At 42.9% G+C, this 25,485-nt stretch overlaps 1 protein-coding gene across 1 annotated transcript; it reads right to left on the reverse strand.

Moving 5' to 3' along the window:
• Nucleotides 1–169: 169 nt before the first annotated feature.
• On the reverse strand, nt 170–24,247 carry LOC139405660 (kinesin-like protein KIFC3). The gene is made up of 20 exons (XM_071148077.1): nt 24,102–24,247; nt 23,510–23,696; nt 22,015–22,120; nt 21,282–21,448; nt 20,076–20,337; nt 13,580–13,755; nt 10,820–10,885; nt 6,850–6,987; nt 6,207–6,404; nt 5,632–5,805; nt 4,543–4,690; nt 3,911–4,041; nt 3,331–3,442; nt 3,021–3,205; nt 2,749–2,853; nt 2,492–2,622; nt 2,153–2,273; nt 1,334–1,463; nt 808–1,037; nt 170–515 (listed from the first exon to the last, which is right to left on the reverse strand). Exons 2-20 carry the CDS (start codon nt 23,606–23,608, stop codon nt 384–386), a joined length of 2,811 nt encoding a protein of 936 aa, XP_071004178.1. The 5' UTR covers nt 23,609–23,696; nt 24,102–24,247; the 3' UTR covers nt 170–383.
• Nucleotides 24,248–25,485: the final 1,238 nt, after the last annotated feature.

The raw sequence follows: 25,485 nt of genomic DNA on the forward strand, positions 1-25,485 counted from the left end.
ATAGACAGACTGATAGACTGACTGGCTGACTGATAGACAGACTGATAGACTGACTGGCTGACTGATAGACAGACTGATAGACTGACTGGCTGACTGATAGACAGACTGATAGACTGACTGGCTGACTGATAGACAGACTGATAGACTGACTGGCTGACTGATAGACAGACTGATAGACTGACTGGCTGACTGATAGACAGACTGATAGACTGACTGGCTGACTGATAGACAGACTGATAGACTGACTGGCTGACTGGGCAGAGGGGGTTGTTTGTTGTTGTTATTGCTAGTTGATGTATTTGGTTGGCTGCGTGTCTGTTGAGTCCCTGGAGTCCTGGTTGTCCATGGGAACAGGAAGTTGGATGACTTCAGGAAGGGGAGTTCTAGTCACACTGATGGCTTCCCCCTCCTCTCTGTATCTTCCTGGCCGCCGGCCCCAGCTCCACCTTACAAACCCTCTCAGCAAACTTCAGAGAACACATGGTCTCTCCCACGTTACTCTCCAGAGCAGACACCTGGAGGAGGACCAGAGGATCAGAGAGGACACTTCCAGACAGATATGACAGTATAATCAGTGTGTTTGATGTAGTGTACTGTATGTTGTGTAAGCCAGGCTGCACCACCTTAGCCTAGTTGTCTTGTAATGTGTAGGCTAAATACAGTATGGACTTCTCCATTCAGAATGATTTTTAGTCCAGGACATGGCTTAATGTCCGAGAAGCCAGCCCTATGGGTATACATATAGATGGATATACAGACATTGTAATCTGTGTGTATCAGATGTACTGTACTGTCCTGAGTCCCTACCTGCACCACCATGGCTGTCTTGTTGCCCTTGCCCAGTGAGTCCTGCAGCAGGTATGTGAGGCGACTGTTTCTGAAGGGGATGTGTTTCTCCTTCCCCCTCAGAGCCTGGATAACGTCCCCCAGAGCCAGCAGGGAGCGGTTGATGTTCTGGGCCTCCTTCAGCCTCTCTCCCTCAGCTCCTGACTTCCAGACCCTCTCAGAGCCAGCCAGGTCCACCAGGTTCAACTTGCCTGCAGATGTCACACAAACAATCACCCGTTAACGTAACATTTTCTGGTCCCTTGAATCGTGTCAATATTTGGAACCGGCCCACTTGCCAAATGAGTAGTGCACCCCGGACAAAACACACCTCGCCGACGAACGGTGAAAAGCAGCGGGCGTCGATGAACGGTGGTGATTCAGCATGTAGAATCACGTGGAAATGAACAGAAAATGACAGCCGCTGTTCTGATCACAATAGGGCAGCCACCTGCTGCTTCTAACGGTTAGTCGGCACTGTGTGTCCCGTCTCTAAGGTGTGACGTACCTGTGGTCTTGGCCCCGCTGGCCAGGTCAGTCCCCAGCACAGTGATCATGAGGAGGGCATGAGAACGAGAGCTGTGCTGGTTCATCTGGGTCCCGAAGGTGATCCTGTTACGACGCGCCTGCGCCAGAAGCTACACAGGAAGTGACAGATTTCATGGAAATGTGATATAGAATTATAGGAAACTTGCAAGTAACATATTTTCATATGATTGTATACACTTTCCCATTACAGTAAATTAACCATTAGGGTTCTGATGGAGATGTATGGCTCAGTAGGTAGAGCACGGCTCAGCAGGTAGAGCACGGCTCAGCAGGTAGAGCACGGCTCAGCAGGTAGAGCACGGCTCAGCAGGTAGAGCACGGCTCAGCAGGTAGGTGCACGGCTCAGCAGGTAGAGCACGGCTCAGCAGGTAGGTGCACGGCTCAGCAGGTAGAGCACGGCTCAGCAGATAGAGCACGGCTCTTGCAACACCAGGATTGTGGGTTCTATTCCCTGGGCAACCCATACGTAAAATGTTTGCCAGTTGGCTGTAAGTTTCTTTGAATAAAAGCGTCTGTTAAATGGCTTAATACAGTATATTAAATTATTATTCAATTTGAGGTCGAAAAGTCAAGGAAATTATCTATTGATATAGTTGGATAAATCAGTCTCACTGAAAAAAAGTATACAGTTGCCAAATTCCAGTAACTATCCCCAAATTCCCAGGTTTTCCAGAAATAATGGTTGGAAGATTCTACCGATCAGCAGGGAATAAACAGGAAATCCCTGGAAAGTTACCAGGACTTTCACCCTAAGAAAAATAAATGTGAGTCTCCTCACTTTCTTGATGTGTTGGAAGCTCTTGACCTCTATGAGCCGGAGTCCAGGGACATGCAGCTGTCCTGTTCCGTCTGGGTTTATCTTAATGTCCAGCTTCTCTCCATCCTTACTCAGCAGGTCTCTGGGGACAGAACAGGAACAGGAAGTTCACAACACTAACACTAACTTAAAGCACTTTTCATATATTTAAGGCCTCCTTTACTAATATAAAACAATATAGTAGCACAAATATAAAACGGAAGACTCGAATAATGAATCATAAAACATATCACCACTTCTAAATGCTGGGATGTTTTTCTGCCAGTCATTGAGAGGGAAGGAGAGCAGCTGGGAAGGTACCTGAGCACCTCGTTGTAGATCTCCACAGAGCTGACAGTCACGGTGTACGTCCACATGTCCTTCCTGTCCTCTATCTCACTAAACAGGTGTTTCAGAGCACGCTGGTTGATGCCTGGGTTCTCTGTGCTGCCCTGACGACAACACAGGATGGAGATTTTGATACAACGAGTCAATTTCAATCAAATATTCAGCCTTATTTAACAACAACACATTTATAAACCTCACATTACACATTGGTATGCAGTGCTACAACATACCTCCATGGTGTAGGTCTTCCCAGAGCCAGTCTGCCCATAGGCAAAGATGCAGACGTGATATCCATCTATACAGGATGTCACAAGGGGCTCGATCTCCTGGAAGACCTTAGACACAGTAGAAAACCAGAGGTTAGCGAGTGTGTATCGTTCACAGTCACTGCTGTTTTTGAGTCACACCACAGAAACTGAAATACCACCCCTGAGCCACTCATTTAAATAGATAGAGAAGTGACAGTACTGTGTCTCGTAATGGAGGCTGAGTTTCTCAGTACCTCTTCCTGAGTGGCCTGAGGGTGGAAGACACGGTCCAGTTCAAAGTTATGGCTTCGGCCCTGCCCTTTCAGCACGGAGAGAGCTGATTCGTTGTTGGGGTCCGTGGTTACCACCACCGATTGGCCCTCCTCATGCTGGTCCTCCTTCAGAACCGGCTTCACACGGCACAGCACACGGATGTTGCCTAGCAACAATGACAGTTTATTTCTATAATGATACAGCGTTATATATAATTGCCTTTTTTTTCAATAGAACAAAGAGACTCCCTCCTCCAGTCTCTTCCTTCATCTGGACGTTGTTTCACCATACCTTTGAGCTCGACCAGCTGCTCGTGGTACTTCCTCCGCAGTGCCACCTCCTTCCTGTACTTCTCCAGGAGGTCCTTGTTGGCCTCCGACATCTCACTCATAGCTGCTGATATCTACACAGACAGGCCAGAGATAAACGGTGAAATATCACTCATAGCTGCTGATATCTACACAGACAGGCCAGAGATAAACGGTGAAATCTCACTCATAGCTGCTGATATCTACACAGACAGGCCAGAGATAAACGGTGAAATCTCACTCATAGCTGCTGATATCTACACAGACAGGCCAGAGATAAACGGTGAAATCTCACTCATAGCTGCTGATATCTACACAGACAGGCCAGAGATAAACGGTGAACACACACCACACCTTTTCAGCTTGGCCTTTAATTAATGTTATATCTTTACTGTAACTTCAGACATCCTTTTCCCTTTACAGCTCTTCTGCTGCCTTCTGTTTGGTTTTTATCTCTTTCATTTGATTGATTTACAGTTTTGTGGGTTTAAATCGCACTTTAAATAAAGTTTGATTTGACTTGAAACAACGCTGGTTAATCCAGCAGCAGTGTTTTGTGGGACCTGTTTCTTGGCGTCGGTGATGGCTGCTCCGTAGAAGTCGGAGAAGTTGCGGACCTGGCTCCTCAGGCTGGCGTAGTCTGTCTTCATGGTGCGCAGGGTCGGAGGGAGCGCTGTCAGACGCTTCTGCAGGTCTGACACAGGACACACACACACACACACACACACACACACACACAGACACACACACAGACACACACACACACACACACACACACACACACACACACACACACACACACACACACACACACACACACACACACACACACACACACACACACACACATACACACACACAGACACACACACACACACACACACACACACATACACACACAGACACACACGCGCACACACACACACATACACAGAGAAAGACACACACACACACACACATACACAGAGAAAGACACACACACACACACACATACACAGAGAAAGACACACACACACAGACAGAGAAAGAAAGAAAGAAAGAAACAACAAAAAAAGGAAAGAAAGATGCTGGTGATGTGATGAGCATGAAGCACAACATCCTATGAATCAACAGCGCTCCCAGATTCAACAAGCCCATCATAGCATATCTGCACAGCCTGTAGAAGCTTCTGAAGGTTGTATTAGATGGGACTCACTAAAGAACTGGTCCTGCAGGCTCTGGAAGTGTTCTACGGAGCAGGTCGCTGCAGCCTTTACAGCCTCCTCCTTCTTCTCCTCCAGGTGACCTATCTCCTTCAGCAGTTCCTCCTGCAGTACACTGATCTCCCGCTCGTACGCTGCAATCTGGGAGAGGCAGTCCCATTCACATTCAGCATATGATGATGAGGTTCATGAACTGGAATGCGTCCCAAATGCCACCCTGCTCCCTATTTCGTTCACTACTTTAGACCAGGGCCCATTGGGCTCCAGCCAACATGGGTCCAGTAGTACGTGACATAGGGAATAGGATGCCATATTGGATGCAGACAATACCTTGCATAGCTTGGTAGGAATGAAGGTTAGTATTATACACTTTAGTTTCTTCTTCTGGTTAGTCATTTAACTGTTAAATCTCATCATTGTGAACTTTGAAGTAGAATACATTTTTTCTCAGGAATGTAATATTTCTTCATTAATATTTCACAGAACAATATTTCACAGGACGTTCAAACCAATACGGTGACTTTTCATTGGTTCTCACCTTGTGTTGCAGGTGACTTTTCATTGGTTCTCACCTTGTGTTGCAGGTGACTTTTCATTGGTTCTCACCTTGTGTTGCAGGTGACTTTTCATTGGTTCTCACCTTGTGTTGCAGGTGACTTTTCATTGGTTCTCACCTTGTGTTGCAGGTGACTTTTCATTGGTTCTCACCTTGTGTTGCAGACGACTTTTCATTGGTTCTCACCTTGTGTTGCAGGCGACTTTTCATTGGTTCTCACCTTGTGTTGCAGGCGACTTTTCATTGGTTCTCACCTTTTGTTGCAGGTGACTTTTCATTGGTTCTCACCTTGTGTTGCAGGTGACTTTTCATTGGTTCTCACCTTGTGTTGCAGGTGACTTTTCATTGGTTCTCACCTTGTGTTGCAGGTGACTTTTCATTGGTTCTCACCTTGTGTTGCAGGTGACTTTTCATTGGTTCTCACCTTGTGTTGCAGGCGACTTTTCATTGGTTCTCACCTTGTGTTGCAGGTGACTTTTCATTGGTTCTCACCTTGTGTTGCAGATTACTTTTCATTGGTTCTCACCTTGTGTTGCAGGTTACAGCTGAATTCATCTGACTTCCTGATGTGCTCCTCCAGTTGTCTGCACTTCTCGTTCTGATTGGTCAGTTTCTCTGACAGCTGCTCGTTCCTCTCTCTGGCCTCAGCCAACTGCCTCAGAGTCACCGGTGACTCCACCTCCACAGTTTGAGTGACAATCTGTCCCGGAAAATACCAATGAAGGTTATAACCTCAGTTAATATAAAACCATTTATTCAACAAGACCAGTTTCTGATTCCAAACCATCAGAAAACTGTTATCAGATTCATTTGAATGAATCCGGGACCGAGTGGCGCAGCAGTCTAAAGCACTGTATCACAGTGTTAGAGGCATCACTACAGACCCGGGTTCGATCCTGGGCTGTATCACAACCGGCTGTGATCGGGAGTCCCATAGGGCGGGGCACAGTTGTCCGGGTTAGGGAAGGGTTTGGCAGGGGTAGGCCATCATTGTAAATAAGAATTTGTTCTTAACTGACTTGCCTAGTTAAATAAAGGTAAAATAAGAGAATGAGAAGGTATTGTATATACAGCAAGGTGTCTTTTTCAGACAATCCCTACCTTGACCTGTGGCTCTTTGGCCCTCTCTTTATCCAGCTCTAGCTGCAGCTCCCTCACTCTCTCCTCTCTTCTCCTCTGCTCCTCTCCTCTCCTCCACTCGCTTTGTTCGCTCTGTCGCTCCAGGTGAGACAGCTGATCAGCCCGCTGCTGCAGGGAACTCTCCAGGTGCTGCACCCGGCTGCGCAGGTTCTCATTCTCCTACAGGGGGAGACAGAGAGCACCGTTAGAGAGAACATTATCCTACAGGGGGAGACAGAGAGCACAGTAAGAGAGAACATTCTCCTACAGGGGGAGACAGAGAGCACAGTTAGAGAGAACAATCTCCTACAGGGGGAGACAGAGAGCACCGTTAGAGAGAACATTCTCCTACAGGGGGAGACAGAGAGCACCGTTAGAGAGAACATTCTCCTACAGGGGGAGACAAAGAGCAAGACCATATTCACATATAAATGTGTGTTATAGATCTGTCATTCTCATCGAAAGCAAGTCTAATGAATGGTAGATCTGTTCTATGTGTGCTATTTCTATGTGTCCCGTTCTTAAGTTCAATTTTTACATTTTTTTTCCAGCTTCAAACAACTTAAAATTAAATGTTTGTGGTTATTGTATAGGGACTAGTGTTCCGTTTGGGACTGCTTCTCACCTTGATGAGTACAGAGCTGGACTGGGAGGGGATGACAGAGAGCTGCTGCAGGAGGCCCTGGGTGACAGTCAGACTCTGTTTCAGACTCTCGTTCTCCGCTGACAGACACACAACCCGCTTCTCCGAGTCTGTGGCTCCCTGAGGAGGAACACAAAAGCATGATGAATAGGTGATATCACACTAAAGCATGATCACTAAAGCATGATGAATAGGTTATATCACACTAAAGCATGACGAACAGGTGATATCACACTAAAGCATGACGAACAGGTGATATCACACTAAAGCATGATGATTAGGTTATATCACACTAAAGCATGATGAATAGGTTATATCACACTAAAGCATGATGAATAGGTTATATCACACTAAAGCATGATGAATAGGTTATATCACACTAAAGCATGACGAACAGGTTATATCACACTAAAGCATGCTGAACAGGTTATATCACACTAAAGCATGATGAACAGGTTATATCACACTAAAGCATGATGAACAGGTGATATCACACTAAAGCATGATGAACAGGTGATATCACACTAAAGCATGATGAATAGGTTATATCACACTAAAGCATGATGAATAGGTTATATCACACTAAAGCATGATGAACAGGTTATATCACACTAAAGCATGATGAACAGGTTATATCACACTAAAGCATGATGAACAGGTTATATCACACTAAAGCATGCTGAATAGGTTATATCACACTAAAGCCTGATGAATAGGTTATATCACACTAAATCATGATGAATAGGTGATATCACACTAAATCATGATGAATAGGTGATATCACACTAAATCATGATGAATAGGTGATATCACACTAAAGCATGCTGAATAGGTTATATCACACTAAAGCATGCTGAACAGGTTATATCACACTAAAGCATGCTGAACAGGTTATATCACACTAAAGCATGACGAATAGGTTATATCACACTAAAGCATGCTGAACAGGTTATATCACACTAAAGCATGACGAACAGGTTATATCACACTAAAGCATGATGAATAGGTTAAATCACACTAAAGCATGATGAATAGGTTATATCACACTAAAGCATGATGAACAGGTTATATCACACTAAATCATGATGAATAGGTGATATCACACTAAATCATGATGAATAGGTGATATCACACTAAATCATGATGAATAGGTGATATCACACTAAAGCATGATGAACAGGTTATATCACACTAAAGCATGACGAACAGGTTATATCACACTAAAGCATGATGAGTAGGTTAAATCACACTAAAGCATGATGAATAGGTTATATCACACTAAAGCATGATGAACAGGTGATATCACACTAAAGCATGATGAACAGGTTATATCACACTAAAGCATGATGAATAGGTTATATCACACTAAAGCATGCTGAACAGGTTATATCACACTAAAGCATGACGAACAGGTGATATCACACTAAAGCATGCTGAACAGGTTATATCACACTAAAGCATGATGAATAGGTTATATCACACTAAAGCATGACGAACAGGTGATATTACACTAAAGCATGATGAATAGGTGATATCACACTAAAGCATGATCACTAAAGCATGATGAATAGGTTATATCACACTAAAGCATGATCACTAAAGCATGATGAATAGGTTATATCACACTAAAGCATGATGAATAGGTTATATCACACTAAAGCATGATGAACAGGTTATATCACACTAAAGCATGATGAATAGGTTATATCACACTAAAGCATGATGAATAGGTTATATCACACTAAAGCATGATGAATAGGTTATATCACACTAAAGCATGATGAACAGGTGATATCACACTAAAGCATGATGAATAGGTTATATCACACTAAAGCATGATGAATAGGTTATATCACACTAAAGCATGACGAACAGGTGATATCACACTAAAGCATGATGAATAGGTTATATCACACTAAAGCATGATGAATAGGTTATATCACACTAAATCATGATGAATAGGTGATATCACACTAAATCATGATGAATAGGTGATATCACACTAAATCATGATGAATAGGTGATATCACACTAAAGCATGATGAATAGGTTATATCACACTAAAGCATGACGAACAGGTGATATCACACTAAAGCATGATGAATAGGTTATATCACACTAAAGCATGATGAATAGGTTATATCACACTAAATCATGATGAATAGGTGATATCACACTAAATCATGATGAATAGGTGATATCACACTAAATCATGATGAATAGGTGATATCACACTAAAGCATGATGAACAGGTTATATCACACTAAAGCATGCTGAACAGGTTATATCACACTAAAGCATGATGAGTAGGTTAAATCACACTAAAACATGATGAATAGGTTATATCACACTAAAGCATGATGAACAGGTGATATCACACTAAAGCATGATAAACAGGTGATATCACACTAAAGCATGATGAACAGGTTATATCACACTAAAGCATGCTGAATAGGTTATATCACACTAAAGCATGCTGAACAGGTTATATCACACTAAAGCATGACGAACAGGTGATATCACACTAAAGCATGCTGAACAGGTTATATCACACTAAAGCATGATGAATAGGTTATATCACACTAAAGCATGACGAACAGGTGATATAACACTAAAGCATGATGAATAGGTGATATCACACTAAAGCATGATCACTAAAGAATGATGAATAGGTTATATCACACTAAAGCATGATCACTAAAGCATGATGAATAGGTTATATCACACTAAAGCATGATTAATAGGTTATATCACACTAAAGCATGATGAACAGGTTATATCACACTAAAGCATGATGAATAGGTTATATCACACTAAAGCATGATGAATAGGTTATATCACACTAAAGCATGATGAATAGGTTATATCACACTAAAGCATGATGAATAGGTTATATCACACTAAAGCATGATGAATAGGTTATATCACACTAAAGCATGATGAATAGGTTATATCACACTAAAGCATGATGAATAGGTTATATCACACTAAATCATGATGAATAGGTGATATCACACTAAATCATGATGAATAGGTGATATCACACTAAAGCATGATGAACAGGTTATATCACACTAAAGCATGACGAACAGGTTATATCACACTAAAGCATGATGAATAGGTTATATCACACTAAAGCATGCTGAACAGGTTATATCACACTAAAGCATGACGAACAGGTGATATCACACTAAAGCATGCTGAACAGGTTATATCACACTAAAGCATGATGAATAGGTTATATCACACTAAAGCATGACGAACAGGTGATATTACACTAAAGCATGATGAATAGGTGATATCACACTAAAGCATGATCACTAAAGCATGATGAATAGGTTATATCACACTAAAGCATGATCACTAAAGCATGATGAATAGGTTATATCACACTAAAGCATGATTAATAGGTTATATCACACTAAAGCATGATGAATAGGTTATATCACACTAAAGCATGATGAATAGGTTATATCACACTAAAGCATGACGAACAGGTTATATCACACTAAAGCATGATGAATAGGTTATATCACACTAAAGCATGATGAATAGGTTATATCACACTAAAGCATGATGAATAGGTTATATCACACTAAAGCATGATGAACAGGTGATATCACACTAAAGCATGATGAATAGGTTATATCACACTAAAGCATGATGAATAGGTTATATCACACTAAAGCATGATGAATAGGTTATATCACACTAAAGCATGATGAATAGGTTCTACCTGTCAATACCGGTCCCGCAATATTGCCTGTTGGTTGCCTAACCAGTATGATTTCCCTATAGGTTTAAAACCAAGCCAGTGAAAGATACCTCAATGCTGACACACCGTAGGGATTTTCACACTACACCATGTTGTCTCTGACTACAGCAGCAGTGTAAACATGTACCGCGGCAGCTTTGCTGATAACAAATGGAGCAGATTGTCTTGAATGCTTACAGAGTCCGTTCTCAGTCTGGACAGCTCCTCCTCCCGCTCCTCGATGCAGCTCTTCAGTTCGTCGATCTGGGGAGGAAACAGGGGAAGTATGTCGTCTGTAGTCTTGTACAAGAAGTTTAAAGGGAAGAAGATGGGATTCAAAAGGACGGTTTGGATGCTGAAAAAGAGATACGTTTTTTTTTGTTCATCGATTGGAAATGTGCATTTGACAGTGTGCGGGTGGGTACTGTCGTAATGTTTTTAAAAGAATATGAATTATGACTCATAGCACGCTAACTTCAATCATCTCCAAACTGCACGCAGAAACATACAAATGGTATTCATGAGCTCACCTGTCTCTGGGGAAGTAGAAAAAAGACCTACATCTCTAAATCTCTCATTATCCCTTTAAACATGAACACCCCATAACAGGGTTAGGGCCAATTTAAATTCAAGAAATTGAAGATGTTAACTTTATTACACCTTATGGTCAGATGGCTGACAAAACAACTATGGGGGCTGATGATGGCAATTAGACAAAGTTCTGTGTTTGTGGTCAAATCCCCTGAAGTTAATAGTGGCTATTTAAACCACTCTGAACCATGGATTACAGTTAGAGTATGGATGGATTACATGGATTACAGTTAGAGTATGGATGGATTACAGTTAGAGTATGGATGGATTACATGGATTACAGTTAGAGTATGGATGGATTACAGTTAGAGTATGGATGGATTACATGGATTACAGTTAGAGTATGGATGGATTACAGTTAGAGTATCAATGGATTACAGTTAGAGTATGGATGGATTACATGGATTACAGTTACAGTATGGATGGATTACATGGATTACAGTTAGTGTATGGATGGATTACAGTTAGTGTATGGATGGATTACAGTTAGAGTATGGATGGATTACAGTTAGAGTATGGATGGATTACATGGATTACAGTTGATCCTGGCCCATAGACGACTTCCAGGGTAAGGAACCATCTGACTGACGATAAGGTGTAAAAAAATTAGCTATCCCTTAATTGAATTTACAAATCAATCATTGCAAATAGGGCATTAAATGGTCAAGGATTTCTTACTAAACTGAATCTGATAAGCTTTAGTAATTGTGTTTATGAGCCCAAGCGCTTCCCAGGTGCAACAAAGGGACAAGTGGGAAATGGCTTCAAACAGTCAAATGGCTGAATTGAGAAGCGATGAAAAGGATTAAATGATGTGTTTTGTGTCGTTTGTTTTGTTTTGTTACCATGACTACAAGTATCACTGAAATAATGCTCCTGTAACATATGTGTTAACACATATTGTTCAGATGTATTGTATCATATAAGGGACATATATGTAATAAACATTTGAATACTAAATGTGTTACATATGTATGAGCATATAAGTAGTATGTATATATGCACATATATGTGGATATAAGGCAGAAATATTTGTCACATATATGAAAACGGCCAATTATTGTATATTCCAACATATATGTGACATATCTAGTGCCCTCAGAAACTGTTTCAAACCTGTTGACATTTCTACATTTTGTTGTGTTACAGCCTGAAGTTAAAATGGGTTAAATCCAGATTTTGTGTCACAATACCCCATAGTGTTAAACGCAATGATGTTTTTATTCGTTTTTACATATGAATAAAAAATGAAAGCTGAAATGCAGTGGTGTAAAGTATTTAAGTGAAAATACTTTAAAGTATTACTTAAGTAGTTTTTTTGTGGTATCTGTACTTTACTTTACTATTTATATTTTTGACTACTTTTACTTTTACTTCACTACATTCCTAAAGACAATAATGTACTTTTTACTCCATATATATCCCTTTAAGCATGGTGAAGTTACTAATTACACGTTGGATGGTGTATCAATACACCCAGTCACTACAAAGATACAAGCATCCTAAGTTACCAGAGAGGTTAGAAACCACTCAGGGTCTCCCACTCCTCTTTCTATTCTGGTTAGAGTCCGTTTGTGCTGTTCTGTGAAGGGAGTAGTACACAGCATTGTATGAGATCTTCAGTTTCTTGGCAATTTCTCGCATGGAATAGCCTTCATTTCTCAGAACAAGAATAGACTGACGAGTTTCAGAAGAAAGTCCTTTGTTTCTGGCCATTTTGAGGCTGTAATCGAACCCACAAATGCTGATGCTCCAGATACTCAACTCGTCTAAAGAAGGCCGGTTTTATTGCTTCTTTAATCAAACAACAGTTTTCAGCTGTGCTAACATCATTGCAAAAGGGTTTTCTAATGATCAAATAGCCTTTTAAAATGATAAACTTGGATTAGCTAACACAACGTGCCATTGGAACACAGGAGTGATGGTTGCTGATAATGGGCCTCTGTACGCCTATGTAGATATTCCATAAAAAATCAGCCGTTTCCAGCTACAATAGTCATTTACAACATTAACAATGTCTACACTGTATTTCTGATCAATTTAATGTTATTTTAATGGACAAAAAAATGTGCTTTTCTTTCAAGAACAACGACATTTCTAAGTGACCCCAAACGTTTGTCTGTAAGTATGCCTCTCTCTCTCTCTCTCTCTCTCTCTCTCTCTCTCTCTCTCTCTCTCTCTCTCTCTCTCTCTCTCTCTCTCTCTCTCTCTCTCTCTCTCTCTCTCTCTCTCTCTCTCTCTCTCTCTCTCTCTCTCTCTCTCTCTCTCTCTCTCTCTCTCTCTCTCTCTCTCTCTCTCTCTCTCTCTCTCTCTGTGTGCATGCGTGTTTACATTCGTGCATGCATATGCATGTGTGATGGACTGTACCTGATGTTGGAAGACCTGTACTCGTGAGTGTCGGTCCTGTTCTCTCTGCTCCAGTTGGGAGTGCAGCAGCCGTAGTTCTCCCCTCAGCTGGCTCTTCTCTCCCTGTAGTCCATACAGAGACTCTACCAGCCTGTGGAGCCCTGCCCCGGCACCAGGGACATCAGCACCACACTCACCTAAAGGCAGACAATACTCTAGGATTATGACAGACATCTTTGTCATTATACTCATTATCAGCAGCAGTATTATCATCATCATCACCACCATCATCAACATCATCACCAACATTAGCATCAACATTAGCATCACCCACTTTCATCATCATCATCATCATCATCATCACTATTGCCACTATTATCATAATCACCACCATCCTTATCAACATTATTATCACCACCATCATCACTATCACCATCACCACTATCGCCTCTATCCCTCACTATCACCACTATCACCATTACCACTGTCACTCCTATCACCACTATTATCATCACCACTATCACCATTACCACTATCACTCCTATCACCACTAGTATCATCACCACTATTATCATCACCACTATCATCATCACCACTATCACCATTACCACTATCACTCCTATCACCACTATTATCATCACCACTATCACCACTATCACTCCTATCACCACTATTATCATCACCACTATCATCATCACCACTATCACTCCTATCAACACTATTATCATCACCACTATCACCACTATTATCATCACCACTATCACCATTATCACCACTATCATCATCACCACTATCACCATTATCACCACTATCATCATCACCACTATCCCCATCATCACCACTATCACCATTATCACCACTATCATCATCACCACCACCACTATCATCACCACCACTATCGCCATTATCACCACTATCACCATCACCACTATCATCATCATCATCACCACTATCATCACCACCACTATCACCATCATCACCACTATCACCATTATCACCATTATCATCATCATGTAGAAATACAATGTATCAACATCATAGTAGTCACACAGCCATCATAGTAGTCACACAGCCATCATAGTAGTCACACAGTAGTCATAGTAGTCACACAGTAGTCATAGTAGTCGCACAGCCAGCATAGTAGTCACACAGTAGTCATAGTAGTCACACCGTAGTCATAGTAGTCACACAGTAGTCATAGTAGTCACACAGTAGTCACATAGTAGTCGCACAGTAGTCATACTGGTCACACAGTAGTCACACAGCCAGCATAGTAGTCACACAGCCATCATAGTAGTCACACAGCCATCATAGTAGTCACACCGTAGTCATAGTAGTCACACAGTAGTCATAGTAGTCACACAGTAGTCACATAGTAGTCGCACAGTAGTCATACTGGTCACACAGTAGTCACACAGCCAGCATAGTAGTCACACAGTAGTCATAGTAGTCACACCGTAGTCATAGTAGTCACACAGTAGTCATAGTAGTCACACAGTAGTCACATAGTAGTCGCACAGTAGTCATACTGGTCACACAGTAGTCACACAGTAGTCATAGTAGTCAGACAGTAGTCAGACAATAGTCACATACCAGTGACATGGTAGTTACTCAGTAGTCATACAGTAGTCAGACAGTAGTCACACAGTAGAGTAGTCAGATAGTAGTCAGATAGCAGTCACTCAGTAGTCACATAGCAGTGACTTGGTAGTTACTCAGAAGTCAGACAGTAGTCACATAGCAGTCATTCAGCAGTCACTCAGTAGTCATACAGCAGTGACATGGTAATTACTCAGTAGTCAGATAGCAGTCACTCAGTAGTCAGACAGTAGTCACAAGGTCGTCACATTTTAGTCACATAGTAGTCATATAGGAGTCACATAGTCATCGCACAGTAGTCACATCTAATGCACAAAGTGAAGGTGTATGGTCCTCACTCACAAGCACTGCCTTTAGTCTACAACCTTTATAAAGGTCAGGCAAAGCAAGTGAGACCAGTCCTGTGTCCCAGATGGCACCCTATCCTCTTTCTAGTGCACGACTTTTAACCAGAGCTACAGTACTTTAGGGCCCTGGTCAAAAGTAGTGCACTAGAAAGGGAATAGGGTGCAACCCTCTCAGAACATGGTGCCCAGTTTTAATCAGTTTCCTCCTCCTGCATGATGTATGGTGTTCTGTCTCTGCCAGGACTGTTTCTATTTCTGTTTCCTGTTCTCTACACTAATCAACCACGCAGCCTCTGGTTGAACCACGCAGCCTCTGTCAGCTCTGCTGTGCTGTGTCACTGTTTTAGGAGGTGGGGAGAGGTGGTGATTGGAGGGAGACAGGGGAGGATGAGGAGAGGGGGGGGGTGGGGGTCTACATAGCCAGAGGAGATGCTGGATGTTTAACTCAAGGGCAGATGCAGACACGTGATCCTGGGAAAATGTGATGTGGGGGGGAGGGAGGGGGGCTTTAATGTTTTCCACTCGGGTGGAAGTAATGGCATCAGCCTGCTAGTTAAACCTGCCTTTTACCTCACATGCTAAATGAAGTTTGGGTAAATATTAAATGATCCATGTTAAATGTCTCAAAGACTATTTAACCATGTCTAAGTAGAGTAAAGCAACATGATCACAGGGAGAGTTTAGACACTGCGTTGTAGACGAGCTACACGATAAACAACTAACGAGAAGAGAAATGTGGAATGTGTTTCAGCTTTGCACAACATGCACATTTATAACATCCTGGAGAGTCTTTGGGTATGAATGACGGGGGATTGTGGAGAATCTCCCAACTCACACACTGTGTAGATCATCATCGGAACACATCTCATTAGAAGGGATAGAACAGCGTCTACAAAAACAAACAGCAACGAGAACAGAACAACACACTACAGTAGCTGTTGTTGACATCCCTTCAGAGAAGCAGAGCGCCCAATTGTCATACCTGTCATAAAAGTAAAGACAACTTCATAGAAAATGACTCTGGTAAAAGTGAAAGTCACCCAGTAAAATAGTACTTGAGTAAAAGTCTAAAAGTATTTGGTTTTAAATATACTTAAGTATCAAAAGTAGATGTAAATGTAGAAATATTTTCAAATTCCTTAAGCAAACCAGACGGCACACTTTTTTTGTTTTTTAAATTTCCGGATAGCCAGGGGCACACTCCAACACTCATCATTTACAAATGAAGAATTTGATCTGCTAGATCAGAGGCAGTAGGATGACCAGGGATGTTCTCTTGATAAGTGCGTGAATTGGACCATTTTCCTGTCCTGCCTGAGCATTTTAAATGTAACTAGTACTTTTGGGTGTCAGGGAAAATGTATGGATTAAAAAGCACATTCTTTTCGTTAGGACTGTAGTGGAGTAAAAGTAAACAGTAAAGTATATATAAATAAAGTAAAGTAAAGTACAGATACCCCCCAAAACGACTTAAGTGATACTTTAAAGTATTTTTACTTCAGTACTTTACACCACTAGTTTTCTGCTCTGACCAGCCTGCAGAAAACACAGATCACAGAAACAACCAGAAAGCCTTTCCTTTCCTCCACCAGGACACACAGCCTGCATCACAAATCTTTCCCTATTCATTTAACCTTTATTTAACTATGTTACCCTATTCCCCCAGGCCCTGGTCAAATGTTACCCTATTCCCCCCAGGGCCCTGGTCAAATGTTACCCGATTCCCCCCAGGGCCCTTGTAAGGGGTGCGTAACTGGTGGCAGGGAAGCCAGATGCAGGAGAGCAGAACTAGGTAATAGCCGGAGCAGTTTCATTTAAAAAACCAACGGCATAAAGAAATAATCGACATGGGTGCAAAACCCGACGCGCACCAGTCAACATGTCACAAGCACTACAACATACAATACCACACAAAGACATGGGGGGAACAGAGGGTTAAATACACAACAATTAATGAAAACCAGGTGTGTAGGAAAACAAGACAAAACAAATGGAAAAAGAAAAGTGGATCGACAATGGCTAGAAGACCGGTGACGCCGACCGCCGACCGCCGCCCGAACAAGGAGAGGAACCGACTTCGGTGGAAGTCGTGACAGCCCTGGTCAAATGTTACCCGATTACCCCCAGGTCTCTGGTCAAATGTTACCCTATTCCCCCCAGGGCCCTGGTCAAATGTTACCTGATTCCCCCCAGGGCCCTGGTCAAATGTTACCCTATTCCCCCAGGGCCCTGACCAAATGTTACCCTATTCCCCCCAGGGCCCTGGTTAAAAGTATTGCACTATATATAGGGAATATGTTGCCATTTGGGAGTGGGATGCGCACACAGTGGCTGTTGACAACACCTCAGAGAGGCAGGCGGCTCAGACCTGCAGAACAACCAAACAACCTTTCCTTTCCAGCACCAGGATCATAACACTGGGAAGTGTGGGAAGTGCCCCCCTCCCATCCCTGTCCCAGGGCTATTTATATCTGACACGTACACGTGGAGGTCTAGCATCTAGCATGTGACGGAGGCTGGTGTGTAAGTGCAGTGGAGGGAAGAGAAAGCAGCACTCACAGGGATAGTTTATTCATGATATAACAACTGATTCCCTGGCCAAGTACCATTGTACCATACATCCATCCATCTCTTTATCTAACTCTGTCTAACACTCACAGGGATAGGTTATAACAACTGATTCCCTGGCCAAGTACCATAGTACCACCATCCATCCATCTCTTTATCTAACTCTGTCTAACACTCACAGGGATAGGTTATAACAACTGATTCCCTGGACAAGTACCATAGTACCACCATCCATCCATCTCTTTATCTAACTCTGTCTAACACTCACAGGGATAGGTTATAACAACTGATTCCCTGGCCAAGTACAATAGCACCACCATCCATCTCTTTATCTAACTCTGTCTAACACTCACAGGGATAGGTTATAACAACTGATTCCCTGGCCAAGTACAATAGCACCACCATCCATCTCTTTATCTAACTCTGTCTAACACTCACAGGGATAGGTTATAACAACTGATTCCCTGGCCAAGTACCATAGTACCATAGTACCATACATCCATCCATCTCTTTATCTAACTCTGTTTGATGCGTAATGAGAGGAAGTAATGCCTGAGGTCTCCCACTTAGGAAAGCCACACATTCTGCTGCAGAGCAGAGAGAACCTTGTTTTGGTTCATCAAGTGGCAAGTTTCTCCAGGGTTATACTGTACTAGACAGAGAGCAGTATACTGTATTAGGAGAGAGGAGGGATCACTTAATATGCAGAGCCCACTGTCACACCAATCTGTCATGACATCCTAAACACTCAAATGAGTAAATCATTTGATTTTGGGTGCCGACATTACTGTCACAAATACAGCCACACACACAAGCATGGGCATATATGCTACAGACGTTAGCGCGCAACCACACACACACACACACACACACACACACACACACACACACACACACACACACACACACACACACACACACACACACAGATCAGATAGGTTGATAATGGTGAGGGAGGGCTGTCCTTCTGTTGTCTGATTAAATCTAAAGGAGAGCAGATCCCTCAACACCATCCATGGCTTTGAGGTCAGTTCGTGTGCATCCCAAAGGTCATCCTATTCTCTACATAGTGCATTACTTTGACCAGCCAAAGGCCACTATCTTTGGAATAGGGTTCCATTTGTGACACAACTACAGTCTGATGTCATTCCTCATCCCTGATTCCAACTTGATTTACACCAACAGCCCTCTTCTAAGAAGCCTGAACATTGTGGAATAGATTGTCTTTCTCCCAAACTCTCTGCCGTATTATACATCCCGAAGGGAACCCTATTATAGAGCACTGTTGACCAGGGCCCTATGGGAACGTTACCCCTCTGCTCTCTATGACTCTAGCACTGTCTCCTCCCTTGTCTCTATACAGTGAAAGTAAATACCTGAGTTTCCACAGCCACTCTCTTCACGTGATGCAAGACATTATAACCATCCACTGGGTTTTTTCATACAAGCACTAAATAAATAGTCAATATCTCAGTCAGGTGTAGCCTGTCTTCTTTTCTTTGTAGTACAGACTGGAATATACCCTCCCTCCCTCCCTCCCTCCCTCCCCATTTATGACCTTTTACCATAAATCTCCTTAAAAGGACTCCTTCCATTTTTTCCCCCTCTGTCTTCCACTTCCTTTCCATCGTCTCCCCACACCTTACACCTCCATCCCCTGCTCCACCTCTCTCACTCTGTCGTTCCTTCTCGTTCTTCTGATCCTGGACTCAAACCCCCTTGAAATGTAATCCCCCCACCTAACATCTCCATCCCCCACTCCACCTCTCTCACTCTGTCGTTCCTTCTCTTCCTCTGATCCTGGACTCAACCACCCTTGAAATGTAATCCCCCCAACTCCTCCCACTTCACACCATGTTAATACCTCCCTCCAACCCCCTCCCAAACCCATTCTCTGTCTCTCCTCTTGTCTCACCTCCTCTCCTCCCCTCCGCTTGACTTATACCCTTCCTTCTCCCCCTACTTCCTTGTACCCCCCTCCTTCCCTCCCTCCCCTGTCTCACCGTCGCTCCCCGGGGTGCTCGGTGTGTATTGCTGGGTGTTGATGACCTCCTCCAGGCTGTCGATGACACTGTTCTTATCTCTCAGCCTCTGACGGTACGATGTCCTCAGGGTTTTCATCTGGCGGCGGTGCTGGGCCCGGTGCCTCTTCAGCTGGACCCGGTACTGATCAGCCTGCTGCTGCAGCTGCTGGAGGTGGGAGTACTGCTCCAGAAAACTCAGCAAGTGGGACATCACCGCTACCAAGGGAGACTCAGACATCAACTGGACCAGGAGGAAACGTGGGTTTAGATGGATGTCATCTAACAAGGCCAAGGCTTGAAGCAAGAAACTGTAGTAATTATTGCATGTGTACTTAACCCACGGAGACTCCCACAACTAGACCAGCAGGAAGTTTAGATACAACATCAGTTATAAGAAGGTCATGGCTACAACTAGACCAGCAGGAAGTTTAGATACAGCATCAGTTATAAGAAGGTCATGGCTACAACTAGACCAACAGTAAGTTTAGATACAGCATCAGTTATAAGGTCATGGCTACAACTAGACCAGCAGGAAGTTTAGATACAGCATCAGTTATAAGAAGGTCATGGCTACAACTAGACCAGCAGGAAGTTTAGATACAGCATCAGTTATAAGAAGGTCATGGCTACAACTAGACCAGCAGGAAGTTTAGATACAGCATCAGTTATAAGAAGGTCATGGCTACAACTAGACCAGCAGGAAGTTTAGATACAGCATCAGTTATAAGAAGGTCATGGCTACAACTAGACCAGCAGGAAGTTTAGATACAGCATCAGTTATAAGAAGGTCATGGCTACAACTAGACCAGCAGGAAGTTTAGATACAGCATCAGTTATAAGAAGGTCATGGCTACAACTAGACCAGCAGGAAGTTTAGATACAGCATCAGTTATAAGAAGGTCATGGCTACAACTAGACCAGCAGGAAGTTTAGATACAGCATCAGTTATAAGAAGGTCATGGCTACAACTAGACCAGCAGGAAGTTTAGATACAGCATCAGTTATAAGAAGGTCATGGCTACAACTAGACCAGCAGGAAGTTTAGATACAGCATCAGTTATAAGAAGGTCATGGCTACAACTAGAAGCAACAGTACTATTGTGTAAATGAGACCCTATATTGAGCACTACTTTTGACCAGGGCCTATAGGGAATAGGATGCCAAGGTGTTTGTGGTGAAGCCTACCTTTCCTGCCGTCTCCAGCTGCACCTGGACCTCCCTCCTTTTCTCGTTCTCTTGTTTAAAGGACAGGAAGGCACCCAGAGGAGTGCATGCTGGGATATCGGGCACTTCACCACCTCCACCATCATCTTCATCACTCAGGGACAGGCCGTCACTATCACTGCTACTGCCTTGAAGAAAATACATCAGCATTTTAATAAGGGCATGAATTCATATGATCAATCACTGAGAAATCACCATGAGAAATCACCATACATCACCATGAGAGATATACCACATCAGAACAGTAGCTATTATCATTCCTGTTATTCCTATTCTACAGTAGCTATTGGGCTCCTGAGTGGCACAGCGGTCTAAGGCACTGCATCTCAGTGCAAGAGGCGTCACTACAGTCCCTGGCTCAAATCCAGGCTGTATCACATCCGGCTGTGATTGTGAGTCCCATAGGGCGGCGTACAATTGGCCCAGCGTTGTCCAGGTTTGGCCAGGGTAGGCCATCATTGTAAATAAGAATTTGTTCATAACTGACTTGCCTAGGTAAATAAAGGTAAAAACATTTGTAATATCATTAAGCCTGGTATTTAAGTGTCTATTGATCACCATGAGAAATATCTATCTATACCATAATAACAGCAATTATCACTGATATCTGTCAGTAGTAAGTACAGTAGTTAAGTATTTAACCAGTGTTACAGTTGCCTCTATTTATAGACATTGTTGTCAAACATCCACTCACTGGAGTCACTCAACCTGCTGCCACGCCCCCTTTTCTTCCTCTCCTTCCTGGGGGTGTGGCCTTTTATCCTCCTGCTCCTTGTTTCCATGGAAACACGTCCTGGCTCCTGATCACAGCAACAGACAGACAGGGGGATGGCAGAGAGCAGAAACAGACATTAGTGTTACTAAATACTGTGTTAACCTCCAACACAGACACGACACACACACATACACACTGCCAACCTGCAATGACACTGCCAGCCCAGATGCTGTTCACCTTAAACAATAAACCTACACAACATGTATGACAGCATGACCATCTCTCTCTACCGACATAAAATAGCATTTCAGATGTACGTCTGTGAGACTAGCAGTAACATATCCCCCAGACAGTAGACTTACAGAAATAGCTCAGTATCTATACAGTTTCCCTGCTGTCATGGGATTGGTTGTCCTGCTGATGGTTACCATCCTCTGATGACAAGACAAAGGAACCGCGTGGGGCTGTAGATAAACCCTGTTACTAGACTCTACTGAGGGTTGTAGATAAACCCTGTTACTAGACTCTACTGAGGACTGTAGATCAACCCGGTTACTAGACTCTACTGAGGACTGTAGATAAACCCTGTTACTAAACTCTACTGAGGACTGTAGATAAACACTGTTACTAGACTCTACTGAGGACTGTAGATAAACACTGTTACTAGACTCTACTGAGGGTTGTAGATAAACCCTGTTACTAGACTCTACTGAGGACTGTAGATAAACACTGTTACTAGACTCTACTGAGGACTGTAGATAAACACTGTTACTAGACTCTACTGAGGGCTGTAGATAAACCCTGTTACTAGACTCTACTGAGGGCTGTAGATAAACCCTGTTACTAGACTCTACTGAGGACTGTAGATAAACACTGTTACTAGACTCTACTGAGGACTGTAGATAAACCCTGTTACTAGACTCTACTGAGGACTGTAGATAAACACTGTTACTAGACTCTACTGAGGACTGTAGATAAACACTGTTACTAGACTCTACTGAGGACTGTAGATAAACCCTGTTACTAGACTCTACTGAGGGCTGTAGATAAACCCTGTTACTAGACTCTACTGAGGACTGTAGATAAACACTGTTACTAGACTCTACTGAGGACTGTAGATAAACCCTGTTACTAGACTCTACTGAGGACTGTAGATAAACACTGTTACTAGACTCTACTGAGGACTGTAGATAAACCCTGTTACTAGACTCTACTGAGGGTTGTAGATAAACCCTGTTACTAGACTCTACTGAGGACTGTAGATAAACACTGTTACTAGACTCTACTGAGGACTGTAGATAAACCCTGTTACTAGACTCTACTGAGGACTGTAGATGAACACTGTTACTAGACTCTACTGAGGTATCTGTATACTACACATTGTGAGCTTCCAAGTGCATTATATTAGTGCCCTGTAGTGCCCTTTATAGGGAATAGGATTCCATTTGGGCGTAGACGCTGTGACTAGACTCACCGCTGAGGCTCCGCCCTGAGCAGCTCCCAGGGATTCTTCCTCCTCCTTCTTGAAGACAGTGTAGAAGATGTAAACTAGCAGGGAGTAGAAGGCATACATCTCCCCTCCGTCTGGGACTCACAGTGACAGTCACAGAACTAGATACCCAGGGAAACACTGTCACGGTCCAACACTGCCTCGGCTCACTCTGCAGAGAGGAGAAAGAGAGAGATAAAAGGAAGAGAGACAGAAAGGAAAAAGAGAGAGAGAGAGAGAGAGAGAGAGAGAGAGAGAGAGAGAGAGAGAGAGAGAGAGAGAGAGAGGATGACAATGTCGTTCTATAGCCGATTCATTTTCAATACACCAAATCTCCCAAGGAGTGATGCCTATTCACTGACAACAAAGGCTCTGGCAGCTGAAATATCAAATGCTGACGGATGAGGATGCCACAGAGAAAGACCGATTAGCATAGATCTGTCTAAATAGATCTGGCTGGTTACTCTTGATCTTTCCTCAGAGATCATCCTTCCATCTTCCTCTTTAATCCGTTTTCTGATCTTAAAACGCTCCTCCTCTCCATCTGTCAGAAACATTTTGTCTTCTCCTTTCTTACCCATACTTGTCTTCATGTCATTAATGATGTCCGTTCCAGACAATCCAACATTCTGCATTCCACCACAACATTCTGCATTCCACCACAACATTCCATGTTCTCCTTGTTTGGTCTGTTATTGTTCATTCCTTTGCAGCCCCTCTCCTCTCTGCTGCAGCAGCATCACTGCACTGACCAGCAGCTCCTGTGTGATTCTCTGTCTCTCCTTCTCTTCTCCCCTCCACTCTCTCTCCTCCTCCTCCTCCTCTCTACTCCATCCATCCACAGGCTGCTGATGCAGTGGGCATGCTCAGTGCAGCTCTCTGCAGTGCTGAAGCAAGCAGCTGAGATGGAGATTGATTGTGTTGGGGGCCATGTGGCCTCATGCTGTCAGCAGTATGCAGCAGCCCGGTTGCTTCACAAATGGCACCCTTTTCCCCACAGGGCTCTGGTCAAAAGTAGTGCACTATGTAAGGAAAAAGGTGCCATTTGGGATGCACCCCAGGAGTCTGAGCTGGAGGAGAGGAGAGACAAGACAGTCACTGATACTATCTGATGGGCACTCACATGGAAAGGATCAGGAGCCATTGTTTATGTGTACAGACACGAGTCGCAACAACACATTGTTTATGTACTGTATATACAGACACGAGTCACAACAACACATTGTTTATGTACTGTATATACAGACACGAGTCACAACAACACATTGTTTATGTACTGTATATACAGACACGAGTCACAACAACCCATTGTTTATATATCTACAGACACGAGTCACAACAACCCATTGTTTATATATCTACAGACACGAGTCGCAACAACCCATTGTTTATGTACTGTATATACAGACACGAGTCACAACAACCCATTGTTTATATATCTACAGACACGAGTCGCAACAACACATTGTCTATGTACTGTATATACAGACACGAGTCACAACAACACATTGTTTATGTACTGTATATACAGACACAAGTCACAACAACACATTGTTTATGTACTGTATATACAGACATGAGTCACAACAACACATTGTTTATGTACTGTATATGCAGACATGAGTCACAACAACACATTGTTTATGTACTGTATCTACAGACACGAGTCACAACACATTGTTTATGCATTGTATCTACAGACACGAGTCACAACACATTGTTTATGCATTGTATCTACAGACACGAGTCACAACAACACATTGTTTATGTGTACAGACACGAGTCACAACAACACATTGTTTATGTGTACAGACATGAGTCACAACCCATTGTTTATGTACTGTATATACAGACACGAGTCACAACAACACATTGTTTATATACTGTATCTACAGACACGAGTCACAACAACACATTGTTTATGTGTACAGACACGAGTCACAACAACCCATTGTTTATGT

The sequence above is a fragment of the Oncorhynchus clarkii genome, chromosome 3, assembly GCF_045791955.1.
Source record: "Oncorhynchus clarkii lewisi isolate Uvic-CL-2024 chromosome 3, UVic_Ocla_1.0, whole genome shotgun sequence".
Taxonomy (NCBI): domain Eukaryota; kingdom Metazoa; phylum Chordata; class Actinopteri; order Salmoniformes; family Salmonidae; genus Oncorhynchus; species Oncorhynchus clarkii.

Bases quoted from the DNA above. Each gene is read 5' to 3' on its own strand.
- LOC139405660 (XM_071148077.1), bottom strand. From the start codon at position 23,608: ATGTATGCCTTCTACTCCCTGCTAGTTTACATCTTCTACACTGTCTTC. The intron at 21,449-22,014 runs GTGAGTGGATGT...ATTTTCTTCAAG, and splicing joins CAGCAGGTTGAGTGACTCCA to GCAGTAGCAGTGATAGTGAC. The intron at 3,206-3,330 runs GTATGGTGAAAC...CATTGTTGCTAG, and splicing joins GCAGCTGGTCGAGCTCAAAG to GCAACATCCGTGTGCTGTGC.